General features: G+C 43.6%; 1 protein-coding gene across 2 annotated transcripts; it reads left to right on the top strand.

Moving 5' to 3' along the window:
• The first annotated feature begins 295 nt into the window (after positions 1 to 295).
• ARF1 (ADP ribosylation factor 1) lies at positions 296 to 25,219 on the top strand. Of its 2 annotated transcripts, none has more exons than XM_066627359.1 (5): positions 296 to 452; positions 12,410 to 12,592; positions 14,096 to 14,206; positions 18,176 to 18,300; positions 23,772 to 25,219. In XM_066627359.1, exons 2-5 carry the CDS (start codon positions 12,445 to 12,447, stop codon positions 23,931 to 23,933), a joined length of 546 nt encoding a protein of 181 aa, XP_066483456.1. In that variant the 5' UTR covers positions 296 to 452; positions 12,410 to 12,444; the 3' UTR covers positions 23,934 to 25,219. The 2 variants fall into 2 exon arrangements, with proteins under 2 accessions (XP_066483456.1, XP_066483455.1); XM_066627358.1 differs by having other exon boundaries at positions 297 to 472.
• Positions 25,220 to 26,996: the final 1,777 nt, after the last annotated feature.

Genomic DNA, 26,996 nt, shown 5'->3' with positions numbered 1-26,996 from the left:
CGCCCGCTCCTCGCGACGGCTCCTCCCCTCTCTGCGAAGGTGCAACCGTCGCGCGCCCCTTAGCGTCCCTCAACGCTCCAACGGCCGGCCGGGGGCGCGGCGACGACTACTGCGCATGCTCGGGTGAGTTTAGACCCCCCCCGCCGACCATTCTAAGCCCCGCCTCCTTCCCTATGCGCAGGCGCCGCCTCCCTATGATTCCGGCTCCCCGCCCCTTCGCTCTCTCCAGCCATCCGGGTCCTTTCTCCCTTGCCCTTTCGGGTGAAGAAGAAAAAGCCCCCCTCCGCTACCCGTCGTACCTCGCGCGGCCCTGGCACTGACGTGGCCGCCGGAGCCGCCATCTTTTGTGCCTGGGCGCAGCGGGCGAGGGAGGAGGCGGCCGAGAGCGGGCGGGCAGGAAGAGCAGCGAGCCCGGGCAGGAAGGAGCAGCCGGCTGAGCGACACGCCGCCCGGTAAGGAGCACTTAAGGCCGGTAAGTGTGCTGCCGGCCCTTCCACAGCGGGGCGGCGGGAGCCGGGGCCGGGCCGGGCCGGGCGGCGGTTGGGCCTGGCCAGGGCCTGGCGGGGGGACGAGAAGAGGGGAGACCGAGGCCGCACTCAGGCCTGGCTCCCTCTCCCGCGGAGGGGGCGCCGGTGCGAAGAGCCCGCGGCCAGGGAAGGCGGGGGGCCAGAAGGGAAGCCCCTTGTCCTCGCTGCCTCGCGCCGTCTCTGCTCACGTGCTCGGAGCCCGTCTCAGCCCCTTTCCGTCCTTGGGGCACAGACGCTGCAGGCCCAGGAGAGCCGCTGCCCGCGCTCTCCCTCCCGCCCCAGTATCCGCCCGCTGCCCCCCTTCCTTCCTTGGCACGGGGGGTGCAAATGTAAAACAAAAGCAGTAGGGAGGCGGCCCCCGTCCACTCCTGGAAAATAAGCTGCTCTTCTCGCTTCCTCCCCCAGTATATTCCCCTGCAGCCCCCCTTCCTTGGTAGTGGAAAAGTGGGGCACAAAAGTAAAAGTAATAGGAATGTGGCCCCCCCTTCACTCTTGGGAAATAAGCTTCTCTTCCTGCTCCCTCCCCCCAGTATATTCTCCTGCAGCCCCGTTCCTGGTTCCTGGTAGTGGGAGGGTGGGGTGTGGGTGTGGGTGTAAATGTAAAAAAGTGATAGGAAAGTGGCACCACTCCTGAAAAATAAGCTCTTCCTTGTGCTTCCTCTCGCCCCAAACGCATTTTCTTAACTCAGTCATGGGAGCCTCTCAGACTTATTTTACTGCTTTCTTTTTCCTCTCCCAAGTGCTTCAGTGATTTCCTTATTTTCTTTAAAGGTGTGACCAACAGCCTGCTGTTGCTGAATTTGGCAGTTCAGTCTTTCCCAGTGGGCACTGATCCTCTTTAATGGACTTTGACTGCTCTTTTTAAAATGGAGGATTGTGGAAGGGTAGTGTCCCCTCCACCCTAACCAGGGAAGTGCACATTGGTTGTGTGTGCTTGCACGCCTCACAGTGCTTTTCAAAGGACTCCAGTGGGGAGGCTCTGCCTCACCTGCCTCCCCACCCACTGCATGTTCCTGACCCTCACACGCTTTTATGTTTTATGTACAGCTGAAGTAGTAACTCTTTCATGAAGTGCCTGAATTGGATCAATGATTGATAGGGAATAACTTTTTTGTCCTTTCTTTGGAGGGGGTGAGCAGACTGTTATTGCTCAGGCACCCCATAGTGTCACCCTTACTGTGTGATCCCAGTGTATGACACACACAGTGGGGTGGAGATTCTTCTGCTTCTTTCCCTCTGGATTGAGCTCATAGTTTGAGAAGACAGGGTGGGGAAACTGATTTTTGATCACTTAGTCATTGACTGGTGACTTCACCAGCAGGACAAAATGTTACTCAAGTGCAGAAACTTAAGCATGAAATGGCAGAGGAGGAACTCCTTCCTCCAGTTAAATTGCTGAGTAGAAAACAAGGGTGATGATCCCTTTTATTTATTTAAAAACACTTATCCTGCCTTTCCCCTCTAAATGGGGATACCCAGCAGCTTAAGCATGAATAAAATGCACTATAAAAACAAAAACTAGCAACCCCCACTAGCAGCTGCACTAAATCAATTAGACAAAATTGGGGGAGGCCAGGCAAAATTAAAAAAAGAAACACTTAAGATGCCAGGGCAGTGTATGCTCAAGAGGGAGGGAGTTGACACTGTCTTTTTTCTGGTATTTTGAGTTGTCTCATCCCATGGTACAGACACAAGCACAACCCATTGGAACAAAGCAATCTCCCTGATATGTACACTTCATTTCATGGCTTTTATCCATTTGAAATATGGTTCAACATTACCAGTTGTGGGCATTGCTACATTCTGCAGCTAGAAGCAGCCAGATGCATTCTGCTGGCAAAAATCCATTCCCTTGTATTTTTGGCTATTTTACGGAATTGCATTGTATCCTTGCCAGTACTTTTAGAAAAAACATCCCTGATGTAGCAGGCAATGAGGAATGGTAGTTGGTGTCCCCATGACCAAAGCTGAGATTCATCTGTTTCTTCTGGTCTGTCACATTGGCTGTGAGAGAGTGCCAACCATCTCCCACCCACTTCTGTGTCATCCTTTCTCTCAGATTTTCATGGCTTGCATTTGTCTTTCTGGCAATAAAATATAATTCAATGTGATAGCAGGTGCAGTATTCTTAATGAATTACACCTTTGGGGCACAACATGTTCATTGTTTGCATTAATACAATAATTTAGGTCTTGAAAGACAGCTCTCTTCTTTATTCCTCTGGAAGGCATAGAAATCTCTCAATTACCTTGAAGAGCATACTTCTTTGTTTTTCATCCTAAGTTTCATGATTTGGAAAAAAAAAGTTCCTCTGAAATGAGTAAGACTTGCTTTCAAGCAAATGTATTTGGAGTTGAGGTGATTAAGATCCAGAAAATGTTTCAGTGCAGTTTGTGTGTGTGTGTGTACTGGGTGAAGTGTTCAGAATAAGGAACAATCCATGTTAGAGAAGTTCAGATGGGAGAGGCTATATTCATTTCCCAAACATTGAGCTTTACTTCTGTCCCTCTCTTTGTCACGTTTGCCTCCTTAGTTAGAACCTGAGAAGGGGATATTGTGGAAACTATTAAGAAGTTGCCTGTATTGTAGCTTCATTACTGTAACTAACTTTCAAGCTTTAAGGTGTTGTAGTAAAGAGGTCTGAAGCTTCTGCAACACCATGTGTACTGTAGGTTTAGTTTGGGAGTTGCCTCACACCTTGAGTGAACTAGAGGCAAATTCTAATGTGCTACTATAGAGACTGTGTTCCAGAACTATAGGAGCTTTGTCATACAGTACTGGCTGATCCCTAGAATTGTGATTCTGGTTTGTAAGAATAGGGCTCTGATTTTCCTCATCTTTTGCACTTCCCCTATTCTTGTTCCTTCTGACTTTTTTAGGTGCAGCTTTGTGAAACAGTCCCGGAAACAGAGTAGTACAGTATAGTGGCTAGGATTAAGCTATGAATCAGGACTTACCCAGTTCAACTTTTACCTCTGCAATTAACTTATCAACTGGCCCTAGGCAAGCCACCTTTCCTTAGCCCCCCAGCTGCAGTATGGTATTGATAATGCTCTTGTGACAGGGTAATTTTTAATATTGCAACATGATAATGCATGTAAAGTGCTTTACGCACTCCAAAAGTGCTATAAAAATGCAAAGAACTCTTGTCTACACGTTGATGTCTATGTAGCAGTATTCTTGAGACATTGGGGATTGAATGACTGGCTGGAACAGGATAGGAAAATAGTTCTTGTATTGATGCAGATACTTTGCACATGTGAGACATTTGGGCAGTCAAATTGGCCAACTCTATACTTTTCTAGCTGTGCATTTGACCAATATGTGACATTGACCTTTCAAGGAAGAACACCCTTTCCCACAATACTCTAGGCTTATTGGGCAATCCTTTCAGGGAAGTATCAGCTCACACACTGAAGCATGAGATTATATTTAATATCTTCTTGAAACCTTTGTGGATTGCGAAATTAACCAATTTCATTGTTTGACCTTGTCAGATGTTTTTTCTGAATGCAAATTTCCCTGTGTTGACTAAGCACTAGAAGTTTTATTTGGAAACACTGACTAGTGATCAGGGCAAAAAAGTGCTGGAGTGCCCCTGCTAACTCGACAAAGAAGCACTTTTTAAAATGGATCTCTTAAATTTAAGATATTTTATATTTATATAATATAAATACCTCTTAAATTTAAGAGTTGAAGAGCAAGTGTCCCTGTTCATGCACACCCCCACCTCATATGCAGTGTATTTTATAGTGGCCATATGCTGTATTTCTTCAAATCTTTAGATTATGGGCCTTTTTAGAAAAATTTCATGCATGAGATCCTGGGTCGACTTATACCCAGGTCAATGCATGAATGAGGCAGGATCCTCTGGGAGCTTCTGGGAAGCTTAGGAAAGCTCAGCAGCTGTCTGGTGAAGTTGGGGGGGGGGCATGGAAATGACCTGAGAAGCAGGTGGAGAAAAAGGAGAATTTTTACCAGTAATTATGGTATTCAGAGGCAGCCATTTTAGCCTCTTTTCCAGACAGGAAGAGAAGGCGCTTCTGGGAACTGTAGTCTGTATGGGCTGCTGCTATGGAATGCTGCACATCCTCCCACAAAGCCTCCCTACAATTCCCAGAAGCCCCTTTCAGTTTGGAGAAGAAGGGAAATGCCTCCTTCTTTTGCTGCTGCCTCTGAACATTCCTGGCAAGTCATTTGCAAGGAATTTCACACCCAAGTTTAGGGGCCTGGTTTTTAAAACCCCAGGTTGTAATCCTCATTTCCATCTGAAACAAGGTCCCAGGCTGCAATGCACCATTGCTTAAGAATAATACCCATGGAAAGCAGTGGGTCTGCTTTTGAGTAAAGAGGATTGCAACTGTGCGCAGCTCAGTCTTTGTTGCTTGTCTCCCTGCTTTGAACTGAACTGCACACTCCCAGTTGCATGTTTTATGTTGCATGTTATATGTAGAGCCTCTGGCTTAACACACCAGGCACCTTAAAGAAGGATTTGACTAATGGTTCTACTGGTATGTTGTTTACAGGCACAACACTTACTCTGACAGTGTTTACACAAATATTGTAAAGACCAGAATTTTAAAAGTTAATGAACAAAAATGCATCTTATGATCTTTTATTGTATTTTTAATAAACTAGAAACTGTACAGTTTTTAGGTAACAATTACCAGAAGGTTATTTTTCAGGATCTGGCCTCAGGTAAAGTCAGACAAAATTATAGTCAGACCCCCCTAAGTTTAACCCCTGACTTATTCGAGGGCCATAGAAAATTCCATGATTTGGGGCTCAAAACCTGCCCTCTTATCTGTGAGATCAACTTATAGGTGAGTGCCTGCAGCAAGTTATTTGTCTGTTTTACCCTGAACTGTTGCTAACATCTGCCCTGAAGCCATTCTGTTAATATTTTCTTTGACCTGTTCAGTGTCTGTGGTATCCTAGCAATATGTAGCACAATATGCTGATGCTAAGAGTGCTTTGAAGTAGAAACAGTTATTTGAAAATCAGAAATGAATGTGTGATGGCTAAAATAAGTGACTTATTGCTGCTTGCCTCACATTTGAAATTGGAAGGAGTATGTTTGGGGGAGGCATTGATACTGCAGTTCAAGAAGATTGACTGGATAGGGTTCATAAGCAATCAGCAGTCTTTTGTTCCCTATGTTGCTTGGTAAGGTAAGGATCTCTACTGCCCACCCGTGTGTTAAAACATATTAACACTGTCTCTGCTGGCAGTGGCGTTGCTAGGGGGTGTGGCATATCCACACTCAGAGCGATGATGCCATTCCTGACCAAAATTGGGAAACCTTGCTATTTTCGGTTAATACCATCATGTTATATATCGTACAATGCATAATTTAATAGAGAATGCAATGAAACAACCAGCATTAAAATATCTTTATTCAGTGAAAGGTTATGGCTAACCAGAAAAGGAAAAAACTGCCTTATGAAACAAAGTGGATTTTCTTAACTCAAACCTGACCATTGAGACTGATTGTTCTGAGAGCTAATGAGATGTTATGACATAGCAGGGAAACAATAAGGTGTTAGTATGAGTTAGCTCTCATTTCCATGTATCAGAGCTATTAGTAGAACTCTTAATACAGTTGTGTGAATATCACCAAGTTCACTGCTGGGTTTTTTTTGTTGGTCACTGATTTGTTGGATGTCCTGTACTGTTATATAGTAGATCAAGTTAATGCAGGTGACACCAATCCTAGTGATGCCACTGCATTTAATTTGTAAGTATGATATTGTAATTCTGTATGGTCTGGCACGCAAGTAAGTCATCATGGCGGTGATGCAATGAGCTCTTGCACTGGGTGTCACAAACCCTAGTAAAGCCTCTGCTGGTTTTCTTTGAGTGTGAACCATGTAGTCTCAAAATTAAAGCATGATAGTGTTGATAGAGTTGGAGCATAGCATGGAATGAGTTGAATTTTCTTCCTTTCTTCATTGTTAGGTTAAAAATATCCCAGCTACTGTCAAGAACATGGTGTGTACAGTATGTGTGGCTGGAATGTCATAGCAACGAATGGATTTCACCCTGATTTTCATAGAATTAAACTTCAGTACAATATCTATTGTATCAAATCCCTGGAAATTGCTGCATTTCTGTATCCTGCGAGAGTTTCTTGTGCTGGCTACTGGTGGAATAGAATGTGAAAGGGAAGTTCCATGAAAAGTATCTGGGAGGATCCTTTCTGGGTTGATAATTTTGCAGTATCAGCTTTTTAGTCTTGATCTTAATAACAAATGCATAGCAATCCTTTAAAGCTTAGAGGCTAGGAATTTTAGTACATTTCCTGCTATAGCAGCTGTTTCTCATATTCAAGAGCTTTTCTTGCTATGAAAAAAATCTAATTTTATTGATTCTAATTCATTCTTTGGAAAACCAAAAGATATAACTTGACTGTGTTCCTTCTAGCACACTTCTCACCAGACTTGAGCCCAGTTTGGCCCACTGTTTCCTTTATCCACTGCTATGTAATCTTGCTACTTAGTGTGAAAGTAGTTCTGTGCTTTTGAATGCTGAATTGAGTAATAAGTAATGCAGCTTAATATTTAAACAGTTTAAAGCGTGCAAGTGTTTTGCTGTGGGCTTGGGTGTCATGTATGCCCTCTGACTAGGTGCGGTGTCTGTATATTTATTTGCTGGGTGTGCATGAAGATGTTGCAAAAGAACTTTTGGGCATTTTTCTTTGAAGAGAGCTGTTATCCTCCCTACCACCTGAGGAGCTTGCACAAGTTAGCAGCAAACAGTTTTGCTTTTTCTACTCATACAGTGTGAGTCGAGGTGTCCTGCTCTCCTGTAGCTATCTAGTATTCGTACCCTAGTGCAAAAATTCCAAATAAAAGACTGATTATCTTCATGGCAGAGCTAGAAGTTGAAGAGGATGTGTGGGTGCTGCCAAAAGCAGCAGCCCTGAATTCTCTCTGCTGTCTTCTCTCCCAATAGACATCAGTGTGTTTTAATGTCACTGGGTTGTGGAGTTTTCCCTGCCCCTGCAAATCCCAGCGAATACAGTAGAGCAGGGGCAGGGGACTCTGCAGTAGAGTGATATGGTTGCATGTTCCCTTATTAGAAGTTGGAAAAGAGATGCCTGAAACCCAGAATGCTCTGCTTATAGGAGCTTTTTGTGTTGGCATAGGGAACACACTCGCCCTGCGTAGCTACAAGTCCCACCGTGAGCTGAGGACCTATCACTGGAGAGATCCACCACTGCCACATTCCCTACAGGCCTAGGGCATGCCTGCACACAGATGTTGCACTCTTCTGTTATAAGGAGCTGTTAATATCTAGCTACATCTACCTCATGAAGCTGATACTTGTCTGGAATCTCATAGGTATAGTAGAAAAGACAGTGTTTTGATCCATTGCATTACTATGCAAAGTCTTGGGAGGGTGCTACAAACATGCAAATTTCTTAATTCCTAATGTAGTTGGTAGTCTGAAGATTTTACATGAGCAGCTGAAACATTTTTAGCTTTCTGAGGCCCCAATCCTACTGAATTTTCCAGTGACAATGCAACTGCAGTGCAACTCCACGCAAGGTGAACAACCATTTCCTTACCTTAAGGAGGCCTCAATGACTGTTCCCCCTCTGCAGGATGCACACCACACTGGCATGGTTGCATCGGAGCTGGAAAGTTGGGTTGGATTGGGCCCCAAGACACTTCTTTTAAAACTAATTTCCAGTCTTTGACAATCTGAAAATGTGTTCACTGTTGGTTAGAAGTCACAAACAGTATATTTTGAATATAACTTGGACAGTGTTTGGCCATCAGGGAAGACTCCTGTGGCAACAGTACATTATTGTTAAAAGTACAGATCTGTAACATTTTCCAAATGCAGTCACATACCATGGTAGCGTATTAAAATAAAATACACACTGAAATGAATGGAGACCTGCCTGAAATTGGCTTGTAACCCATCTAACCCACAGTTTGAGAAATGCTGGTTTAAAGAGTTTGTTCAGTACCTAAAGGGAAATTCCAAATGGGTTTGGATGTGATGGACGGATGACATAAAAGGAAAAACAGAACTGTAACTACCTGAATAGAGGAAAATCCTAAGCAGGCTGTTTTAAACCTACATCCATTATGGAAGGACAGTATAATTGTGCATACTCACAATGTGAATTGGAGAGACCCCCTACAATTGGAAGGACCTCTGGGGTGGGGGGGGGGGAACAGTTTTTCTTTCCCTCTAGTTAGGCTTTTGCAAGAGAACTACTTCTTTCTCCCCAAAATCTATTTCTAGTTTTTGCAACTCCCATCTAGCAGCAGTGAAAGGAATCTTTTACTTGCCAAGATATGCCCTATAATGCTGTCTTCCAAAGGATCCATATTTTCATCTCTGATGTAAGTGGTACTGTGGTGTCTGCAAACCTTTATATTTCTGCCCATATACAGTATTTTGGCCTCATATTAGAATATTGCTTTGCTTCTTGCACTTTACATACATATAATTCTGGATGTAGCAATTACTTTCTAAAAGAGGCATCTTCATACATTAGGAGAGTATTATCTTTGCAGTTCTCTCTTAAATAATGGTCATCAAAGAATTCCTTAGAAAGTTGAAACCATTGTGTCAGGTCATATGATGTAATTTTGCATATAGTCTCCTAACTGTAAACCATATATTGAATTCACCTGTTGCAAAAATGTGCACATATTCGAAAAACAGTTAAGAATGTTTCACTGTTCAGGTTTTTGCAAAACCTAAAAAATTAGTGTGTTTTCCTGAGTTACCTCATTGAAATATTTAGAATTTCTTCCAAGTTTATGGATGGAAACAGAGTTTAAAAGTACTATCTGTGGCTTTAAAATATTTAGCATTTCATTCTTGTAGGGAGTATTCAAAATTGTATATTTGGAGACAGTTGTGCTAACCCTTTCATGAAGCTTTGGATAGGCATAGAACTTTTAGAAGCAAATGTGCAGTGCTACAGGCTATGCAAAATATGCCAATTTAGATGTATGGTAGGCAGATATAAAGTACAGCGAATATAACTTCTCTATCTTCTAAGCTAGGGATGTCCAAAGTTTTTGGCAGGAAGGCCACATCATCTCTCTGACACTGTGTCGAGGGCTAGGGGGGGGAGAATTAATTTACATTTACAATTTGAATAAATTTACGTAAGCGTACATAAATGAATATATTAAAGATGAACCTATATGAAATGAATGAAGGTCTTGCAATAGCTCAAGGCCTATAAAAGGCCTTGCACAAAGCAAGGTCAGCCTTTCCTTTGCTGCCGCTACTGCATCACAGACATGAAACAACAAGCAGTGGAGGGAGCCCTCATCCCACACCTCATGCAAGAGGTCAAACAGTCACCCTCACGCTGACAGCAGTTGCATCGGGCCAGTGTGGGCTCCAGCAAATCTCCAGAGGGTCAGAGGCTCATTGGAGACTGGGGGCTCCCTGAGGGCCACATTGAGAGACCTTGAGGTCCGCCAGTGGCCCCAGGGCCAGGGATTGGGCACCCCTGTTCTTAGCATTGGTTCATGCAGTTTCAGGAAGCTCCATGATAGCTTCCTGCTTGTAGGAATGTGCTCAGTGCCTAGCTAGTGATCTAAATAGATCCTTCCCTAAGTATTTGTGGTGTTTCCTCAGGTGCGTTAATAGGCATGTAATGATCCTGCCAAAGGTAATACAGGTCCAGCCTATTTATACACGGTTTTGACTCAACGCGAATTACCCCTGCAAATGAGAAGGAATGTGCTGATCCCTGGAGAAGGGGAAAAATGCATCCCTTTAAAATCAGTTTTAAAAACTGAACAGTCTTTTAACAATAGCCTTGTTAATGAGAGGTGGGGCAGCTGGCTGACAATCCATCAATCCTTCTCTCTCCAGTGGACCCCTCCTTTCCCCCTGAGCAAGGTGAAAGAAAGGTGATCACTTTGCATTGGTGAAGAGAGGGGCTGAGTGAAGCGCCTTTCTTTGTAAGTTCTTGGAGGACTGATTGATGGATTGTCTTCTTAATGACTCTTATCTTACATCACAAAGGTCAGCAAGGCTGTTTTTAAATCACAGGTGCAAAGAAACTGTTTTTTAATTTGCTATAGTGCATTTTTTTACCATCCAGGTGAGTGCTTGGAATGGAACCCTTTTCAAAAACGCTTTAAGACTGGTTTTCTTGAAAGTTTTGCATAATGAACTGAGTGTTTGGAATGCTTACAACAGGGGTTTAATAGAAAAATGTTTAAGTGCCTGGTTGTAAAATTTCAAAAGTAGGGTACAACTTCTAACTTGATTATTTGAGGTGTCTTTGTTTTCTGGCATTATTACTTGGATTATATCTTGGTTTTATGTTTGAGAATGTGGTTAGGACTTGGAAACTGGATCTGACAGTCCAGTATTGGTATAAGCTGAATTTAACAGCATGGATATAGCTTGAGACACATCACAACTTGCCAAGTTTAGCTACCACCGGGAGTAACTTGGGGAATGTAGTCATTCCAATGTGTGCTCTCTTTCTAGAAAAATTAAGCAGGCCACCAGCTGTGTCAGAATAGTAGGACCATAAGTTGTTTACATGTGAGACAAAATCTGCGTATCTGAGTTTTCATGCCTCAGCTTCACTTGCACGCTGGCAAAGGACTGATGGATATTGGAGAGCATGCATAATGGATAGATAAAATATCCTGTCATTTGTTAACTGGTTTTGATCGTTTTTGATTTTGCCAACATGTTTAACTTTAATAAAGGTCCTGGAACAATCTAGCAAATGGCTGAAAAGGATGACAAGGCTTCCTCTCCTATGCAACTTCCAATTTAGAGCTGTGGATCTTTAGGCCCCAAGGTGCTTGGCTGCCATCTTGGGGCAAACACTTTAAGCTGCTGCAGAAGAAATATGGCTTTGCAGTAGGGTGTACCTGCTATTCCTCTTTACTGACCCTTTCCCCCACTCATCTGGCTGTTCTCTGCTGAAATGCAAGAGGTCTTCAGTTGCTTGGGACAGTGATCTCAAGGTCTGAGTTTTTTCCTCCTAGTTTCCTCTGACTTGGAGACCAGTTTCCCAAGCAACAGAATATCCACTGATGCTAAGGAAGGGTTATAGAAAATTGTTGCTACTCTTGAATGATTCCATTCAATAAAGGACTGAGTGCAAATGTGTATCCCTGTTGCCACTAAAACCCTTCGTCTTGGAATTGGCCTTCTGTTGATGTGATGAGGCGGGGAAAGGGAGACCAGGAGTGTGGTGATACTTTGAAATTTGAAATCAGTTTTTATTCCTGTGTCAGATTGGCCCTTACATGTTTTCTATCAAACCAGTCCTATTTAATTGAAGAAAATTGATTATAATATTGCACTCTGATCTTCCTGTTTTACAGGGTGCTACCTACCTTGTTCCTTTCCTACAAGTTCTTATTTGCTTTTAATTATTCATAAATATGTTTGCTGATCCTTAAGCATTCATTCCTTGAGTGGATTCCTCAAGATTTGTTTCCAATATTTAGCAGTTAGAATTGCTGTTGTAAAAATGAGCAAGTTTACTACTAAATGTATTTTTTCTAAACAGTCTTTATACTACTAGTCCACTCCATTAGTGGTTGTTGTAACAAAACTGCTTCAAAATCTTTCAATAGGTATAATTATATGTGCATAGAAGAGCTGTGGAAATGGCTATAGGAAAAACTAGTTGAAAATGTCAGTCAGGAAAGTGTTTACACTGCTGGTCTTCATGAAGATGAGGATCTTGTAGCAAGCACAGCTCATGAACATTCCATGCTGTACCCTATTTCGTGCTCTGACTTGGATTTTCCATTGAGCCTCTATAATTTCCCTTGAATTTAGCAATGCTTGCTTCCTGGGATTGGATTATGTATGTTTCTAGTACTACACAAAGCTAATGGTCTTGAATTTCTTCTCTCTAGATTTCTTTGGCCAGTGATTGAACAGACATTCAAACATGGGAAATATTTTTGCCAATCTCTTCAAAGGCCTCTTTGGCAAAAAAGAAATGCGTATACTTATGGTCGGGTTGGATGCTGCAGGAAAGACTACTATTTTGTACAAACTTAAACTCGGTGAAATAGTCACTACCATCCCTACTATAGGTAAGACTTGAGTTGTTTCCTATTATGGATGTCTTTAAGATAAAAGATACAATCCTATGCACTCTTATGAGAATAAGATAGGACAGTGAGACCTGTTTTTAATTAAAAATGTATAAAACTAGCTTGCATGTGTTGGGGTATGTTTGTAGCAAAGCCCTTGTTGCCCAACTGTAGCAGTGGACTAGTTGTGGTGCTGCATTTGTGTGATTACTGTGATGGTGATGTGAGGCAGTGTTCTTGGATGTGTTGCTATTCAGCCATGAAGAGAACAAGGTAGAACTCCCAAGACCTTTCAGGTCATTCCTCTTCATTTAGCCACCTTTAAGAGAAATAGTTCTGGAGATGAAGATGGTAGAAGGTAGAATATAGGATGGGTCTTATGAGGTGTATATGTGAATCTGCTTGTTAAGATGTTGTTGAAAACAGTTTCACTGCTTTGGTTAAAGAATCTGCTCTTACTGAGGCACAAACCAGGATTATTGGGAGAATGGTAGCCCTAAAATTAAGGTCAGTAGTATTTCTGTTTTAAAGGTGGGAGACTGACAGGTGGCATCCAAAAATCCATGAATGATCAGGACAGGGCGGTCCAATTTATTACTAAGAGGGCTATCAGACCTGGCTCCACATCCCAAGTACCCAGATGCAGAAGTAATTGGTAGTGTCATGATGATATCACTACCAATTATTTCCAGGTTCTGAGCTGCCAAAGTCACTGGAAGGAAGCAGTGGCAGGAGAAGAAGGCTGTGGCAGGGCGTCTTGATCTCCCTGCTATGCAGTTTCAGCTTCTCCTAAGGAGAAGCTGGAACAGAGCAACAGGGTGATCGAAAAGCTACTGAATCAGGAGGAGGTAGTGGGGCTTTTCAAGGGCCGCCAAAAGAGGCCTTGCAGCCTGTGGACCACATATTAGACCATCCTGATCTGGGGTTTATGTCCCCCATTTGTCAGGCCTGTGTATATAAAAAAGTCTCTTGGGTTACAGGTGTATTGGAAAATGTGATGGAAGGAATACGAGTCCGTTCAACTCCTGTTCAGATGTGTGGCAAACCATTTCAGTCAATGGATATTGCAAGATAACTTACCCAGTCGGAAGTTTAGTGCCTACCTTCATGAGAATACCAAATTAACACTACTTAAAATTATGGGGTCTGCCAGTGGCATTTTAGCTGGCACTATGTTTTGTCATCTGTCTGTGCTGAAGAAGTTTCAAACTTCTAATCCAGCAATTCACCTTTTAGGCAGTGCTTTTGCCTTTCAGATGCAGAATTCTGTGTTGAGCAACTGTTTGAAGCTCACTTGTGAAGAGTGGATAGAGTGTGTGTGTGTGTACCAGCATATGAATGAACATTTGAGACTGACAATTTAAAAGTGGTTAAAAGTACTCTGAAGGCCAGTGGGTGAGGAGCATATTGGAAATCTGAATTCTGTATCCACTTTAGTATTACTCACATGATTAATTATCCTTTTGCGTATTGACGATATTCTTTCCTACCTTTCTGTTGCAGGTTTTAATGTAGAAACAGTAGAATACAAGAACATTAGCTTCACAGTGTGGGACGTGGGCGGCCAGGATAAAATCAGGCCACTTTGGCGCCACTATTTCCAGAATACACAAGGTGGGTAGTCTTCAATAATGTTCACATACTTTTAGTAATTAGAGAATCCCATTTTGTTTGGCCAGTGCATTAAGACCCCCTTCAAATTAAATAAACTTGTCAGCTGTCCTCTGCCTGTATTTGAATGGAGTGTGATAAGCTGCATCCAAGTCTTCTGCATCACATAGAAGTTTGTGAACTGGAATGAAGTGAAGCATGCTGCAGGAGTACACTCTTTGTGCAGGTATCCCAGGTAGGATGTCTCCCTTCCTACCTAGCTTCCTTCCTAGCTTGGTGATCTTAGTTTATTCACGTATGTGACGCGTCTGTGTACTTGCACTTTGAATGCATTTTCTGGTAACTAGTGGTTGGAGGTATCCTTTTGCATTCTGTAGCTAATGGTTGCATTCTGTCCCCAGAGTATTAATTCCTAACAGTGCTCTGTAGGATGCTTTTTTGGGAATGACCTAAATGCATTTATACCAAAATAACCAAATGGTATTTTTGGTGCTGCAGCATATACAATGTGACAAATGTAACATTGAGGTTTCTTTTAGTAGTTGACAATTTAATTCATCAGTTGGTTCAGTGTTTGAACCTTTGCTTCCTCAGTGCAGGACAGCAACACCACCACCTTAACCAAGAGTAGTGTTCATGTTCTGTCATGTTGAACTAAGCAGTGTTTCTCAACCCGTGATATGTGTGGCACCCCTGGACCCCCGCTGTATGGCAGCAAGACCAGGGCGTGATACAGCAAAAAATGGTATGTGACTTGGCAGGCAGAGCTCCAGCATGCAGTTATTTGCATGCTTGAAAAAGCCGCCCTGCTAACTCAGAGCCTCTTATCAGAGTTTGGTTCATCATTCAGGCCTTCCAACTTGGACATAACTGCCGATGGCATCATTGCCAGTTGCTTCTTAAGGTATGCAAGTTATTAGGGCACACGTGAAGTGGCATGTCTCAACAACATTGAGAAACGCTGAACTAAAGTGTGACAGAAGCTACTTTGCTTTCTTACCATGTTCATGCCAGCTAGACTAGTAAAGGTTAAACTGGAGAGGAAGATAGTAGGAAATTTTTATTAACATAAGGACAGCCCCACTGGATCAGGCCATAGGCCTATCTAGTCCAGCTTCCTGTATCTCACAGCAGCCCACCAAATGCCCCAGGGAGCACACCAGACAACAAGAGACCTCATCCTTGTGCCCTCCCTTGCATCTGGCATTCTGACATGGCCCATCTCTAAAATCAGGAGGTTGCACATACACATCGTGGCTTGTACCCCGTAATGGATTTTTCCTCAAGATACTTGTCCAATCCCCTTTTAAAGGCATCCAGGCCAGATGCCATCATCACATCCTGTGGCAAGGAGTTCCACAGACCAACCACATGCTGACTAAAGAAATGTTTTCTTTTGTCTGTCCTAACTCTCCCAACACGCAATTTTAGTGGATGTCCCCTGGTTCTGGTGTTATGTGAGAGTATAAAGAGCATCCCTCTATCCATTTATCCTTCCCATGCATAATTTTGTATGTCTCAATCATGTCTCCCCTCAGGCGTCTCTTTCCTAGTCTGAAGAGGCCCAAAAGCCATAGCCTTTCCTCAAAAGGAAGGTGCCTTAGCCCAGTAATCATCTTGGTGTTTCTCTTTTGCACCTTTTCCATTTCCACTATGTCCTTTTTGAGATGCGGTGACCAGAACTGGACACAATACTCCAGGTGTGGCCTTACCATAGATTTGTACAACAGCATTAATCCAGAAGCATTAAGTTTTTTCTTAGTGAATATCATCAAAATGAGGCCTACTTTACATTTTCTTATTTCTCAGTGTTGCTATAATAGTGGAAATATATAGTGCCATGAGTGTGTTCTTGTCTATGACTTTGGTGCCCCGATGATATTGTTCTCTATGTTGCTTTATATGTGAAATCTATTTTATACCATTCACTAGTGACTCATGAGAACTTTCCCATCATCATGAATACATGAAAACCCTGAACACTGAAAGATTTGTTTAGCTCCTGGATCCAAAGTAATTTGTCAAGCCCTAGCTTGGCCTGTTTCCTGCTAATGCATGTGGATTGGGATTCATTTGACATCTTGCACCATTTATTCTGCAAGATGGTTCTGCTGACTTCACTGCAAGCTGGTTCTATTGCAGTTACATTTAACACTTGATGCTAAACTAGGTAAAAACTTGAGGAAATTACAGCCTCAGACCTTTCAACCAGCATGGTGCAAAATAAGTTTTAAAGCTGTCTCTTAAAATGTATCCTGAGCTAAGCTGTGTAAAATGTTGTGGGGATCTTTAGCCTAAGACCAGTGGTGCTATCGCCTACCACAGTCCAAAATTCCCACCTGGTAGCCATAAAAATTCTAGCTATTTCCAGACATTTCTTACCTGATAAGCTGTTTTGAAAAATTAGTAGGCTAAAAACCAGTGAAGGATATTGCTGTGTGTCTCAAGGTTCATGTCTGTTCCGTGCTTGTGTTTTCCAGCCCCCAGGCTAACAGAAGCTCTGAGTGATAGGCATGTGTTTTGTTCTCAGTTTACTTTGTGCACAGAAGGTGTTTCCTCTGTGATACAGACAGCTAACCCTTGTCAGCTGTGGTCTTAACTACACTTGAAATCCTCTGCAAAGGCTGCTTTCCTTTGCAGTGTCAAAGTTGTTGTGAACCAAGAATTAGAAGTACAAAATCTCTGGAGAAACAAGTTAACACACTTGGTTTTTGCACAGGAATTTGCCCGGCTCACCATCATGCATCAAGACATGCCTTGAATATTTCATGTGCTGTACAGCAGCTACTGTAGCATAATGTCTCTGACTGACCTGTGAACCTAGTGAAAATCTTGCCTCTTGCATATTTGGGTGATTTGTGCTTAATGTCGTGCATAATTCTGCTTTTGATAAGCAAAATGCTGGGAACTGTTTGAGAATATCACTTCAAAATGTACAGTTCAAAATCAAGTACAGTGAACTTCTGGTAATTTGCACCTTTGGGACAGTGGTGCAGGATTATTGGACATGTTGGAATATCAGGAGACCTGTGCTTGGCCAGGATCCCATCAACTTTGTTCAAGCAGCCACAGCAGCCGCCAACAGATACCGAGCCCTCACCCACCTGGACATGGCCGCACTGTGCTTTAATCTGCTCCTGGCTCTGTACTCGGCACTTGTCATGCTGTCTTACCGAGCTTCTAGTGAGGCCTGCTTACCAGTACTGGATGCCAGCGAGAGCCCACTGCTACACCAGCGGCTCCACCAGGTTGTACACCCAGAGCCAAGTCAGATGGGCTACTACCAAACCCGGGCACCTCCACAGTATCATGGTGGCCGGGAACCATTTTGGTGCCAGACCGTCGAGAGTGTTGTTCAACATCCACTTGCGCTTCTTGAGTTTTAATGTACCTTTTTGTAATACTGGCTCAGTGTTTTCACCTTCCCACACACAATCTTACTAAGATTACTTCTAACTCATCCTTCCTGCCTTTTTGAGAAATCCCAGAATTCTCTTAAAACATATTTAATCATATTACATGGTTGGATTTCGGACCCAGTCTAGAAGAGGGCTGTCTGGCAATGTAACTCTTCCCTGATCAAAGCCAATGCATTTGCAAATGACTCTGTTTTAATTTGCTGTTCTTAAATTACTGTCTTAAAACCAGTAATTGTCATTAATTATATAAAGGCTTTATTTAAAATGTGCTATAGATTCTGTTGGCAATCAGTGTCTAAAATAACATACACATTTCCTGTGGTAGGAGACCTCTCTTCACACTTAGAACTTGACTCTCCATGTCACTTTGCTCCTCCATTCCTAGCCTAATTCAATACTGACGAAGAGCAATGGTGATAATTTGCCACTTCTGATCGCAACACTGTTTGGCTCTCAGGCTAAAAATCTTTGTTCTTGAAATGTTGGAATGAGGCTGCTCTTTGTTAGGATCTCTGGCATGTTGTGAATTAACTGGTGCTTTCTTTCTTGATAGGCTTGATCTTTGTGGTTGATAGTAATGACAGAGAGAGAGTCAATGAGGCCCGAGAAGAACTTATGAGAATGTTGGCAGAAGATGAACTCAGAGATGCTGTCCTCTTAGTGTTTGCTAACAAACAGGTAAGGATTGGGAGTGATTGTGCCTGCCTGCTTGACCCTTGCCCAGTCTGGGTAGTTAGAGCTGCTTGGGAGGGGCTGACCAAGTGGATGGGGAGGGTGGTCAACTCCTTTTTGATGAAGGGGTTGCCAGCTTGCTTTGAAGCGGGAGGGGGTTTGTCTCCTCCTGAAAAACCAGGCAGTGGTTCAGCCCCTCCTGAAAAAGCCCTCCCTGGACTCCACTGTACTAAACAATTGCTGGCCAATCTCTAACCTCCTGTTCCTGGGAAAGGTGATTGAGTGGGTAGTGGCATCTCAACTCCAGAGGGTCTTGGATGAAGTAGATGATCTGAATCCTTTTCAATCTGGACTTTGGGACAGAAACTACCTTGGTGTATGACCTGTGGCAGGGACTGGACAGGGGGAGTGCATCCCTTTTAGTCCTGCTGGAGCTCTCGGCAGCTTTTAACACCATCAACCATGGTATCCTTCTGGGCCCATTGACCGAGTTGGGGTGCCGTTTTGCAATGGTTCTGCTCCTACTTGGAGGATCAGCCCCAGATAGTGATACTGGAGGATGCCTATTCAACACCCTGGCCCTTGAGATGCGGGATGCCACAGAATTCAGTTCTGTCCCCCATGCTGTTTAACATCTGCATGAAACCACTGGGAGAGGTCATCTCGGGATTTGACGTGGGAGGCCATCAATATGCTGATGACACCCAGCTCTATTTCTCCACTCCTTTAGATTCCATGGTGGTGGTTGAGGTTCTGGAGTGCTGCCTGGAGGCAGTAGGGATCTGGATGAGGGATAAAAAACTGAAATTAAATCCAGACAAGGCAGAGGTTATCCTGGTTTGGAAATCCTTGATGGCAGGGCTGGAGCATTGTCCTGCACTGAATGGGGTTGCACTTCCCCTGAAGGAGCAGGTCCACAGCTTGGGGATCTGACTGGATTCACTGCTACTCCTGGATTCCTAGGTGGCAGCTGTGGCTGGGAGGCCTTTACTCGACTTCGGCTGGCACACCAGCTGTGGCCATACTTGGATCGTGCAAACCTAGCCACGATGATCCATGCCACAGTGAGATTAGATTATTGTGATGTGCTATATGTGAGGCTGCCCTTGAAGACAGTTTGGAATGCAGTAGCCTGTGTAGTAACTGGAGGTAGGCGGTTTGGCTGTTAGGCCACTTCTCCAGCAGCTGCCCATTCATTTTCTGGGCCCTATTCAAGATGCTGCTTTGGATCTTGAAAGCCCTATACAGCTTGGGGCCAGGGTATCTGAGAAATCACCTACTTCCATATTATCCAGTTTGCCTCCTTAGGTCATAGGAGAAAGTCCTCTTATGAGAACCACCCTCCAGGAAGGTGTGTGGGGTGGTGGCAAGAAATAGGGCCTTTTCAGTAGTGGCACCAACTACTCCCCTCCCCCTTGATTTACAAGCTGCTATGTAAGACCATCTACAATGTATGGGCTATTTACAGTTCTGTGGACTGCACCCAAATACTACTCAACTCCTCACCTGCTTCAGATGTGTGACCTGCAGCGTGTGAAAGTAACGGGACTGTGTTTGCATTCTGATAGTCTTTGAACTGTGCCCTGTTAAACTGGAGGCAGATGTTTTTTTTTCTAGAACAGCGGTTCCCAAACTGATTGGGACCCACCTGTGGACCATGGGTCATGAAACTAACAAGGCAGATTAGGCTGTGTGTGTCAAGGGTTAAACAGGTTGCTACTTAGGAGGGAGCGCTGCTGCCCAATTACCATTTTAGCCACACTCTGGCATTCATAAATCAAACAGCAGCCTTTAGGGCTGAACATCCTTTAAGGTCCAATGAACACAGGCCCCAGAAAACACTCGGGAAGGAAGTCGTCCCCCTCCAAACTGACAAGGAAAACATATTGAGCTCCATGGAAAGTGAAACTGAGCCACATGTGTGTGTTTTCCTGCAAGTAGGGAAACTTTCCTTGGCTCTTATCAAAGGCTGGGTGAGGGGGAATGCAAGGCCACCAGAATGGTCCTGATCAGTGAACACGGAGCTCAACAAATGCTCCAGAAGGTTGCTCTCCATTATAGTAAAAGATAGACTTGAGCAACTGGCAAAGTGAAACACTTTTTTAGACTTCAAAAGCTAAGTGGGTCCTGAGAGTGTATCATTTTAAAAAGTGTGTCCTGATGCTAAAATGTTTGGGAGCCGCTGTTCTAGAGAGCTGGTATCTGTTTGCTGGCAGGATTGTTCTCTGGTGTGTACACACCCATCTCACTGTTGTCTCTGGAAAAAAGGGTTTGCAAGTTTTTGCATTGTTTCTGAATACTATAGATAGACATTATCCAGTATGGAGAGAAGACTATTACAATATTGATAGTTTATTTTCAATTTTCTTTTTTCTTTAACTTGCAAAAATAAAAAAAAACTTGTGTACCTTTTGGCTGCAGCAGCTTGCTGCTCTCTCTCTATTACAGGCTATACTTATTTGGAATAAGTATATGCTGCTCTCTCTCTATTACAGGCTCTCTCTCTATTACAGGCTATACTTATTGAATAAAATTTAAGGTATTTATGAAAGTTATGCATTCATAACTATACCAAACAGTACAGTTTTGTATGCAAAGTTGTACACAGAATTCATTTTGTTATTAAAGTAATACAGCAAGTTTAGATCTGATAAGAAAGTAAATATTGCATGTTTTCCCAAATTCCTGTGTTCTGGAAAAAGCAGGAAGAAATTGAAGTTTTTCTATGGGGAATTTTATATCTCCAACTGTGACTCCATGTGGGGATGGGTTTTAAAAACTCACATTCCAGTCCAATTGTAATCCATTGGTAGAAGCAAACTTCCCTGACAAACTGTTTCAGCATTCAGCAGCCAAATCATGACCTCTTGCATGGCTGCTGTGCCTGGTGCTGCAGTAATGAAGGCATTCCCAGGACTTCCTTCACTGCTTGATGCTTTTGAGTTGCTGAAGATAGCAGTCTCATGTTAAAAACTTTTACTCCTGTAGATTGTCCTGCTTGCATGTGGTGAAGCTCTTTATTGGCAGTTCCAAATTGCTGCACCTCTGAAGGGCTTGGTGGAGTTCATAAGTCATCTTCAGTGTTATACCAAAAAACAAGGTAGTGGGCTTGAACATGCCAGGGGCTCAAGAAAAAAAATCCATTCTTAAGTTTGGAAGAGATCTGTGTAAAGTCATTGTCCAAGCTCAGAGGATTATTTGAGTGTCTGTCCCTTGACCATTGCTTAGTGTTAAGCTGGAATTTTAAAAGAATCAGTATCTGTGGTAACAGAATACAAAGCTAACAAAATATATGGGGCAGAGCAGCTGTTTCTCCAGTAAGGCTGACTTTTCACATCCATCTCTCACTCCTTGGGACATCACTCATATGTGAACTTTAACTGACTGGATTCATCTAAGCAAAAAAAAAAAACCTCTAAAGTTTGTGGTTCATTTTTCAACAAAGCACAGAACCTTAGAGAAATGCAAATCTCCAGTGGTGGAGCATCAACCGGGCACTGAAAACTGCCATGTAGAGAGCTTGTGGCCAGGTTTCTGGACTGCAGCCCACTAACATTAGTGTGATAGCCAAAACAGTCTGTCTGAACAAGAGGTATTCAGGAGTTGGCCTTAATCTGCAGGGTTCAGAGGTATGCCTTGGAAAGAGTAGCAGCTGCCAGTTCCAGGGAGCATGTTCCCTAATTTCCACCTCAGAACGTCATCTGAGGGGGCAGGCAGACCACTGTCTTTACATTTGTCCAATTTAGGATCATTTCAGGTATTGCATGTACTGGTTTATCTCCATGCCAACAGGAAGCAGGATCCATTTGACCACTGTCTTGTGTGCATGTAACTGAGCAGTTAAAGAGCTTTCTGCAGTAAAGATAATCTTTTTAGTCACTGACTTTGGGGTTGGTGCTTTCTAACCTTGAATTCTCTCCTTAGCTTCTCAAAGCCTGAGGCTTCCTTTTTAGTGTTCCATCCCTAGCTAAAATGCACATAAGCAGCAATATAGATTTGTTCCAGAGTAATTGGGTTTGGTTGCAATGAAGGAAATGAAACCCCAGTGCTTCCGGATTTACAGACTTTTAAGAAATGGGTGATGTTGGCAAGTGCACTAAAAGTAACCACCTGTCCACATTTAGGCTGCATTCACAGTTGAGCTTTAACTGTTCACCTCAGCATCTTAAAACAATGGTTTTCTTATTGTAAACAGATACTACAGCTGGGACTGTGTTGCATCCACCTGCTGCCTAATTAAGGGTGGAGTTTTCCAAGGATACATGATGGCATCCTATAGGTGTATGAGAAGCAGTCTTTAAGGCTTTGGATAGAGGTTCCCATTATTGTGCCTTGTGCAGCACTTTTCCTGTGACTGCAGCTGCCTTACTTGGTCTCCATTCCCTCACTTCCCTTGTGAAATCACTCAAAGATCTTTTAAAAAAACAGGACTTGGAAGGTGAATTGGGAAGAGCGAAATTGTGGTTGCAGAGCTTGTGCCTCTTTGTCCATGTTCGCCTACTGCTGGCTGCATTTATAACAGTCAGAGCCAAAGTAGTGAACTGTTTCCTTTGACTTGGCTTGTGTTAACTCAGAAACTTTGCAAGCCGCGGAGACTCCACTGCACCTGCACAGTAGACAAATCCATTGACTAATTGGACAGTTCTAATGAGAAGGTGGGATGCCTTTAAGCTTGGAGTGGATGACAACTTGTGACATTCAGCTGCTAATATTTGCATTTATAAATGTACTACCCAGGCTTTTAACATAATGAAGATGGTATTTAGATCAGCAATTCCCAAACCCCTACATGAGAATGCTGTAAGTCATGGCAGGCCAGCAGCAGTGCTGCAGCAATTACAGTGGCACCAGGAAGAAAGGGCTTTTTACCTTACTTGGGGATCATGCTGAACTCCGGGAGTCTCACAGTCCCCTCTGTGGGCCTCGCTGCTACTGAAAATGTCTCCAATCGGAACCCATTTCTGGTTTTTGATTGAAAACTGGAAGTGGACTCCAGTTGCCAGTCAGAGCTATTTTCAACAGTGGGGAGGCTCCAGTGTGACCCCCCCCCCCCCAGGTAAGGTAAAAAGCCCCTTGCTTCTGGCACCACCATGATTTATGTGACTCTGTCAGGGTACTAATATTTGGCCACTCCACTTAAGGAGGAATGGCCTTCTTCTGGTTCCCCTGGTGAGTCACAACCCACCAGTTTGGGAACACTGCTTTAGAAGAGTCCCTTGTGACTTTCAGTTCTGGTGCTTCAGTCGAGCTCCACTGAAAAAACAATTTTCATGAGCAGTAGGAGATGGTGATGTCCAAGCAAGATGGTAGTAACTGAGTAGGAAGGTGGGAAGAGTTGATAGGACACTACTCAGAATTTCCTTTTTAGGACTTGTGATAGCTTTTGCTTTGGTCTGACTTAATGTGTCTCCTTTCTTTGATTCCCCCCCCCCAAGGGAAAAGTGCATTTTCTAAAGCGAAGTTGCTTTTGTTTCTAGGACCTGCCGAATGCGATGAATGCAGCAGAGATCACAGACAAACTAGGACTGCATTCCCTTCGTCACAGGAACTGGTATATCCAGGCCACCTGTGCTACTAGTGGAGACGGTCTCTATGAAGGACTGGACTGGTTGTCCAATCAGCTCCGAAACCAGAAATGAAGCCCTAAAATTCTTCCTGTTTCCCCTCTTCTTTCCACCCCTCATTTCCTCCTTCTCCTTCCCTTCGCTTTATTCTAACGTGGCAAACCATGCTACTTTGTGGTATTGAGTGCCGGAAGCTGTTTTCATTTCTCTTGTCACAGGATGTCCTTCACCATGCTGTACGTGTGGCAAATCAAGCCTGGAAACAGTTTAGGTTTCTTATTTAATGTAAATAGTTCTCGTTTCCAATGAGACAGTTTCTGGTACTCCTATGCAATATTACTCAGCTTTTTTATTGTAAAAAAATCAACTCGCTGTTTAGTACTGGGAAAGGGATTCAAAGTGGTTTCAGAGAAGGTTGCTAGTAGATGGTTGTACATGAGAGCTGAACACGATCCCTCTTTGCTTGCGAGGTCTGTGGGGAGGCCAGATTTGATGGCTATTTTTTAGCCTGGAGATGTCTGTTTCTTTTATTGAAAAAGGAAAATTTAAACACTTGAACAAAATGTCCATTTTGAGTTCAACAACTTGAATACCAGCAACGTAACATGTTAAAAGATCCTTGGAGTGGAAAACATTCTGGATCTCTCTGTGCTTGATGACCTTTTTGTGTTTTTATGTGAATGTGAGTCCCTCCTAAAGTCAGAGCTAGTTCAGTTTTGGCCACAGATAGAGAAATTGATGCGCAGGCAAACGCCATGATCCTCAAGTTCTCTTTGGCAAGATTTGGGCAAGAATGGCCTTTTCCTTATGCGTTTGGGCACCCTCTGTTTTCTTGTTGGTTCTCCCCCCTCAAGAAAGTGTTTTGGACTCTCTTGTTTAGAACTACTCCAGAAGGCAAATGCTTTCCACAGAGTGCACGGCAGCCTGTAGCAATTAAGCTCTGTCATCAAGTGCTGTACTTAAGAAATGCCATCCAAGCCATCTTATGTAGTGTCCAGGAAAAAAAAGCATGAGAGTTTGAAGTCTCACTTCATTCTAGAAGTAGTGATACCGTTTTTTGGAACAATCCCACCTCTGTGTATGTGTGTGAAAACCCTTCACATCCCTCATACTGCAAGGTTCAGATTTGCCATCAGGAAAGACCTAACTTCTTTCTTTTGTATTTTGATAAAACACTGAAGAAGCTGGAGCTGTTTGACTCGAGGAACGATCAGAACTGGTTTGTTTAGTGTTGTGGAAAATCTTATTTGCTTTCAATACACAATTAGTAATCAACTGTTTTGTATACTTGTTTTCAGTTTTCATTTCGACAAACAAGCACTGTAATTAAAGCTGTTAGAATAAAAATCTCTTAACTATTTCATGAGGTACTCATGCTTTGCCTGTTCATCTTGCCAGGATCCTAACCAAATGCATACTGGTTAGGCTTCCATGGTATTTGCACTTGTCAGTTTCTGCTGTGGGTGGATCTTTACCTGAGGAGTCTCTTCTGTGATCTTTGAAGTGGCCTCACGTTTTCGTATGGTAAAACTGACCAAAGTTTGAGTGTGTTAATCCTGGCATCTTCACACGGGATCAAAAAAGATGCCTGCCTGAAATCTGCAGGCAGATTTGGCATGTTGGCAGTGTGAAGATAGAAGGGTTAATGGTGTGTCTTGGTGGAAGCAGGCTTCAGCCAGCTCTGCAGATCTGAGGCATGTGCTATAGCGGGGTCTCCAAACATTTTGGCCAGAGGGCCGCATCAAATATCTGGCGTGGTGTGGAGGGCCAGAAAAAAAATTTAAATATAAAATTTAAATAAATTAGAGATGGAATTCAGATGAGTGAATAAATGAATAAATGGGCTCATTCATTCAACCTCTCTGGGCATCAGAACACCCTCCAGACACAGAGCTCAGTTCTGGTCATGTTCAGTTGAGTGGACCAGAGGCTTTAAGGCTTTCAAACTGATCCCTGGGGGAAAGCTGACAGGAGCCGAGGGGCACCCGGTTTGGGACTCCTCATCCCTATGGGATGAGGGTGGGGAGGTTAGGGAACAACAAGGTAAAGGAGAAGAAATTGGGAATGGTAGCGTGATGGGATGTGATAGACGGTTTGGCACAATGAGAGGATGCAGGGACAAAGGAGCTAATAAGCAGCCCATCCTGGAGCTTTCCTTGTACAAATGCTTTTATGCAAATGCCCGAAGTCTCTGAGCAAAGATGGAATGTCTGGTGACAAGGGAAAACATTGCCATAGTGGGCATAATGGAAACCTGGAATGCAGAGAATCAGTGGGATACCGCAATCCCAGGCTTATAAACCTGGGGAGGTGGCGAGAAGCAAACTGCTAGTGCACTTGCTTTGAAGAAAGTAGGTGTTTCTGAGAGAGCATCGAAGAGACCAGCAGCATGAGCGAGAGACTGCTGTCTTGAAGGAGGTGGGGGGAGGGCACTCTGAAGCTTGGCAGCTCTCTTGTCATGAAGAGGCTGAAACCTCACTGGCTTTGAAATGACCTGCAGAAGTTCGTGCTGGGCCCAACATTGTGTGCCAACTGTTAGAAATAAGGGCAACATTGGCTGCAGGAACTGATGGGGGTGACGTGGCATTCCATGGGCAGGAGTGTTCCATGGTGCAGGTGTTGCCACCTGTCAATCAGTTACAGTCCGAACAGTTTTTGCCTGAACTTAAGAACATAAGAACAGCCCCACTGGATCAGGCCATAGGCCCATCTAGTCCAGCTTCTTGTATCTCACAGCGGCCCACCAAATGCTCCAGGGAGCACACCAGATAACAAGAGTCCTGTATCCTGGTGCCCTCCCTTGCATCTGCCCTTCTGACATGGCCCATTTCTAAAATCAGGAGGTTGCACATACACATCATGGCTTGTAACACGTACTGGATTTTTCCTCCAGAAACTTGTCCAATCCCCTTTTAAAGGCATCCAGGCCAGATGCCGTCACCACATCCTGTAGCAAGGAGTTCCACAGACCAACCACGTGCTGAGTAAAGAAATATTTTCTTTTGTCTGTTCTACATTGTTGTTGGCATCTTTCAGTCTCAGAAGACTATGGTGTCACGCTCTGAATGGTGGTTCTAGAACAGTGTCCTCTCCAGTGCGTGAAGCCTGGGTAAAGTAGGTATGGAGGATAGGCTGCTA

The sequence above is a fragment of the Tiliqua scincoides genome, chromosome 5 (assembly GCF_035046505.1).
Source record: "Tiliqua scincoides isolate rTilSci1 chromosome 5, rTilSci1.hap2, whole genome shotgun sequence".
NCBI lineage: Eukaryota > Metazoa > Chordata > Lepidosauria > Squamata > Scincidae > Tiliqua > Tiliqua scincoides.
Note: the sequence above shows the minus strand (reverse complement) of the source record. Positions and strands in the feature narration are given on the sequence as shown.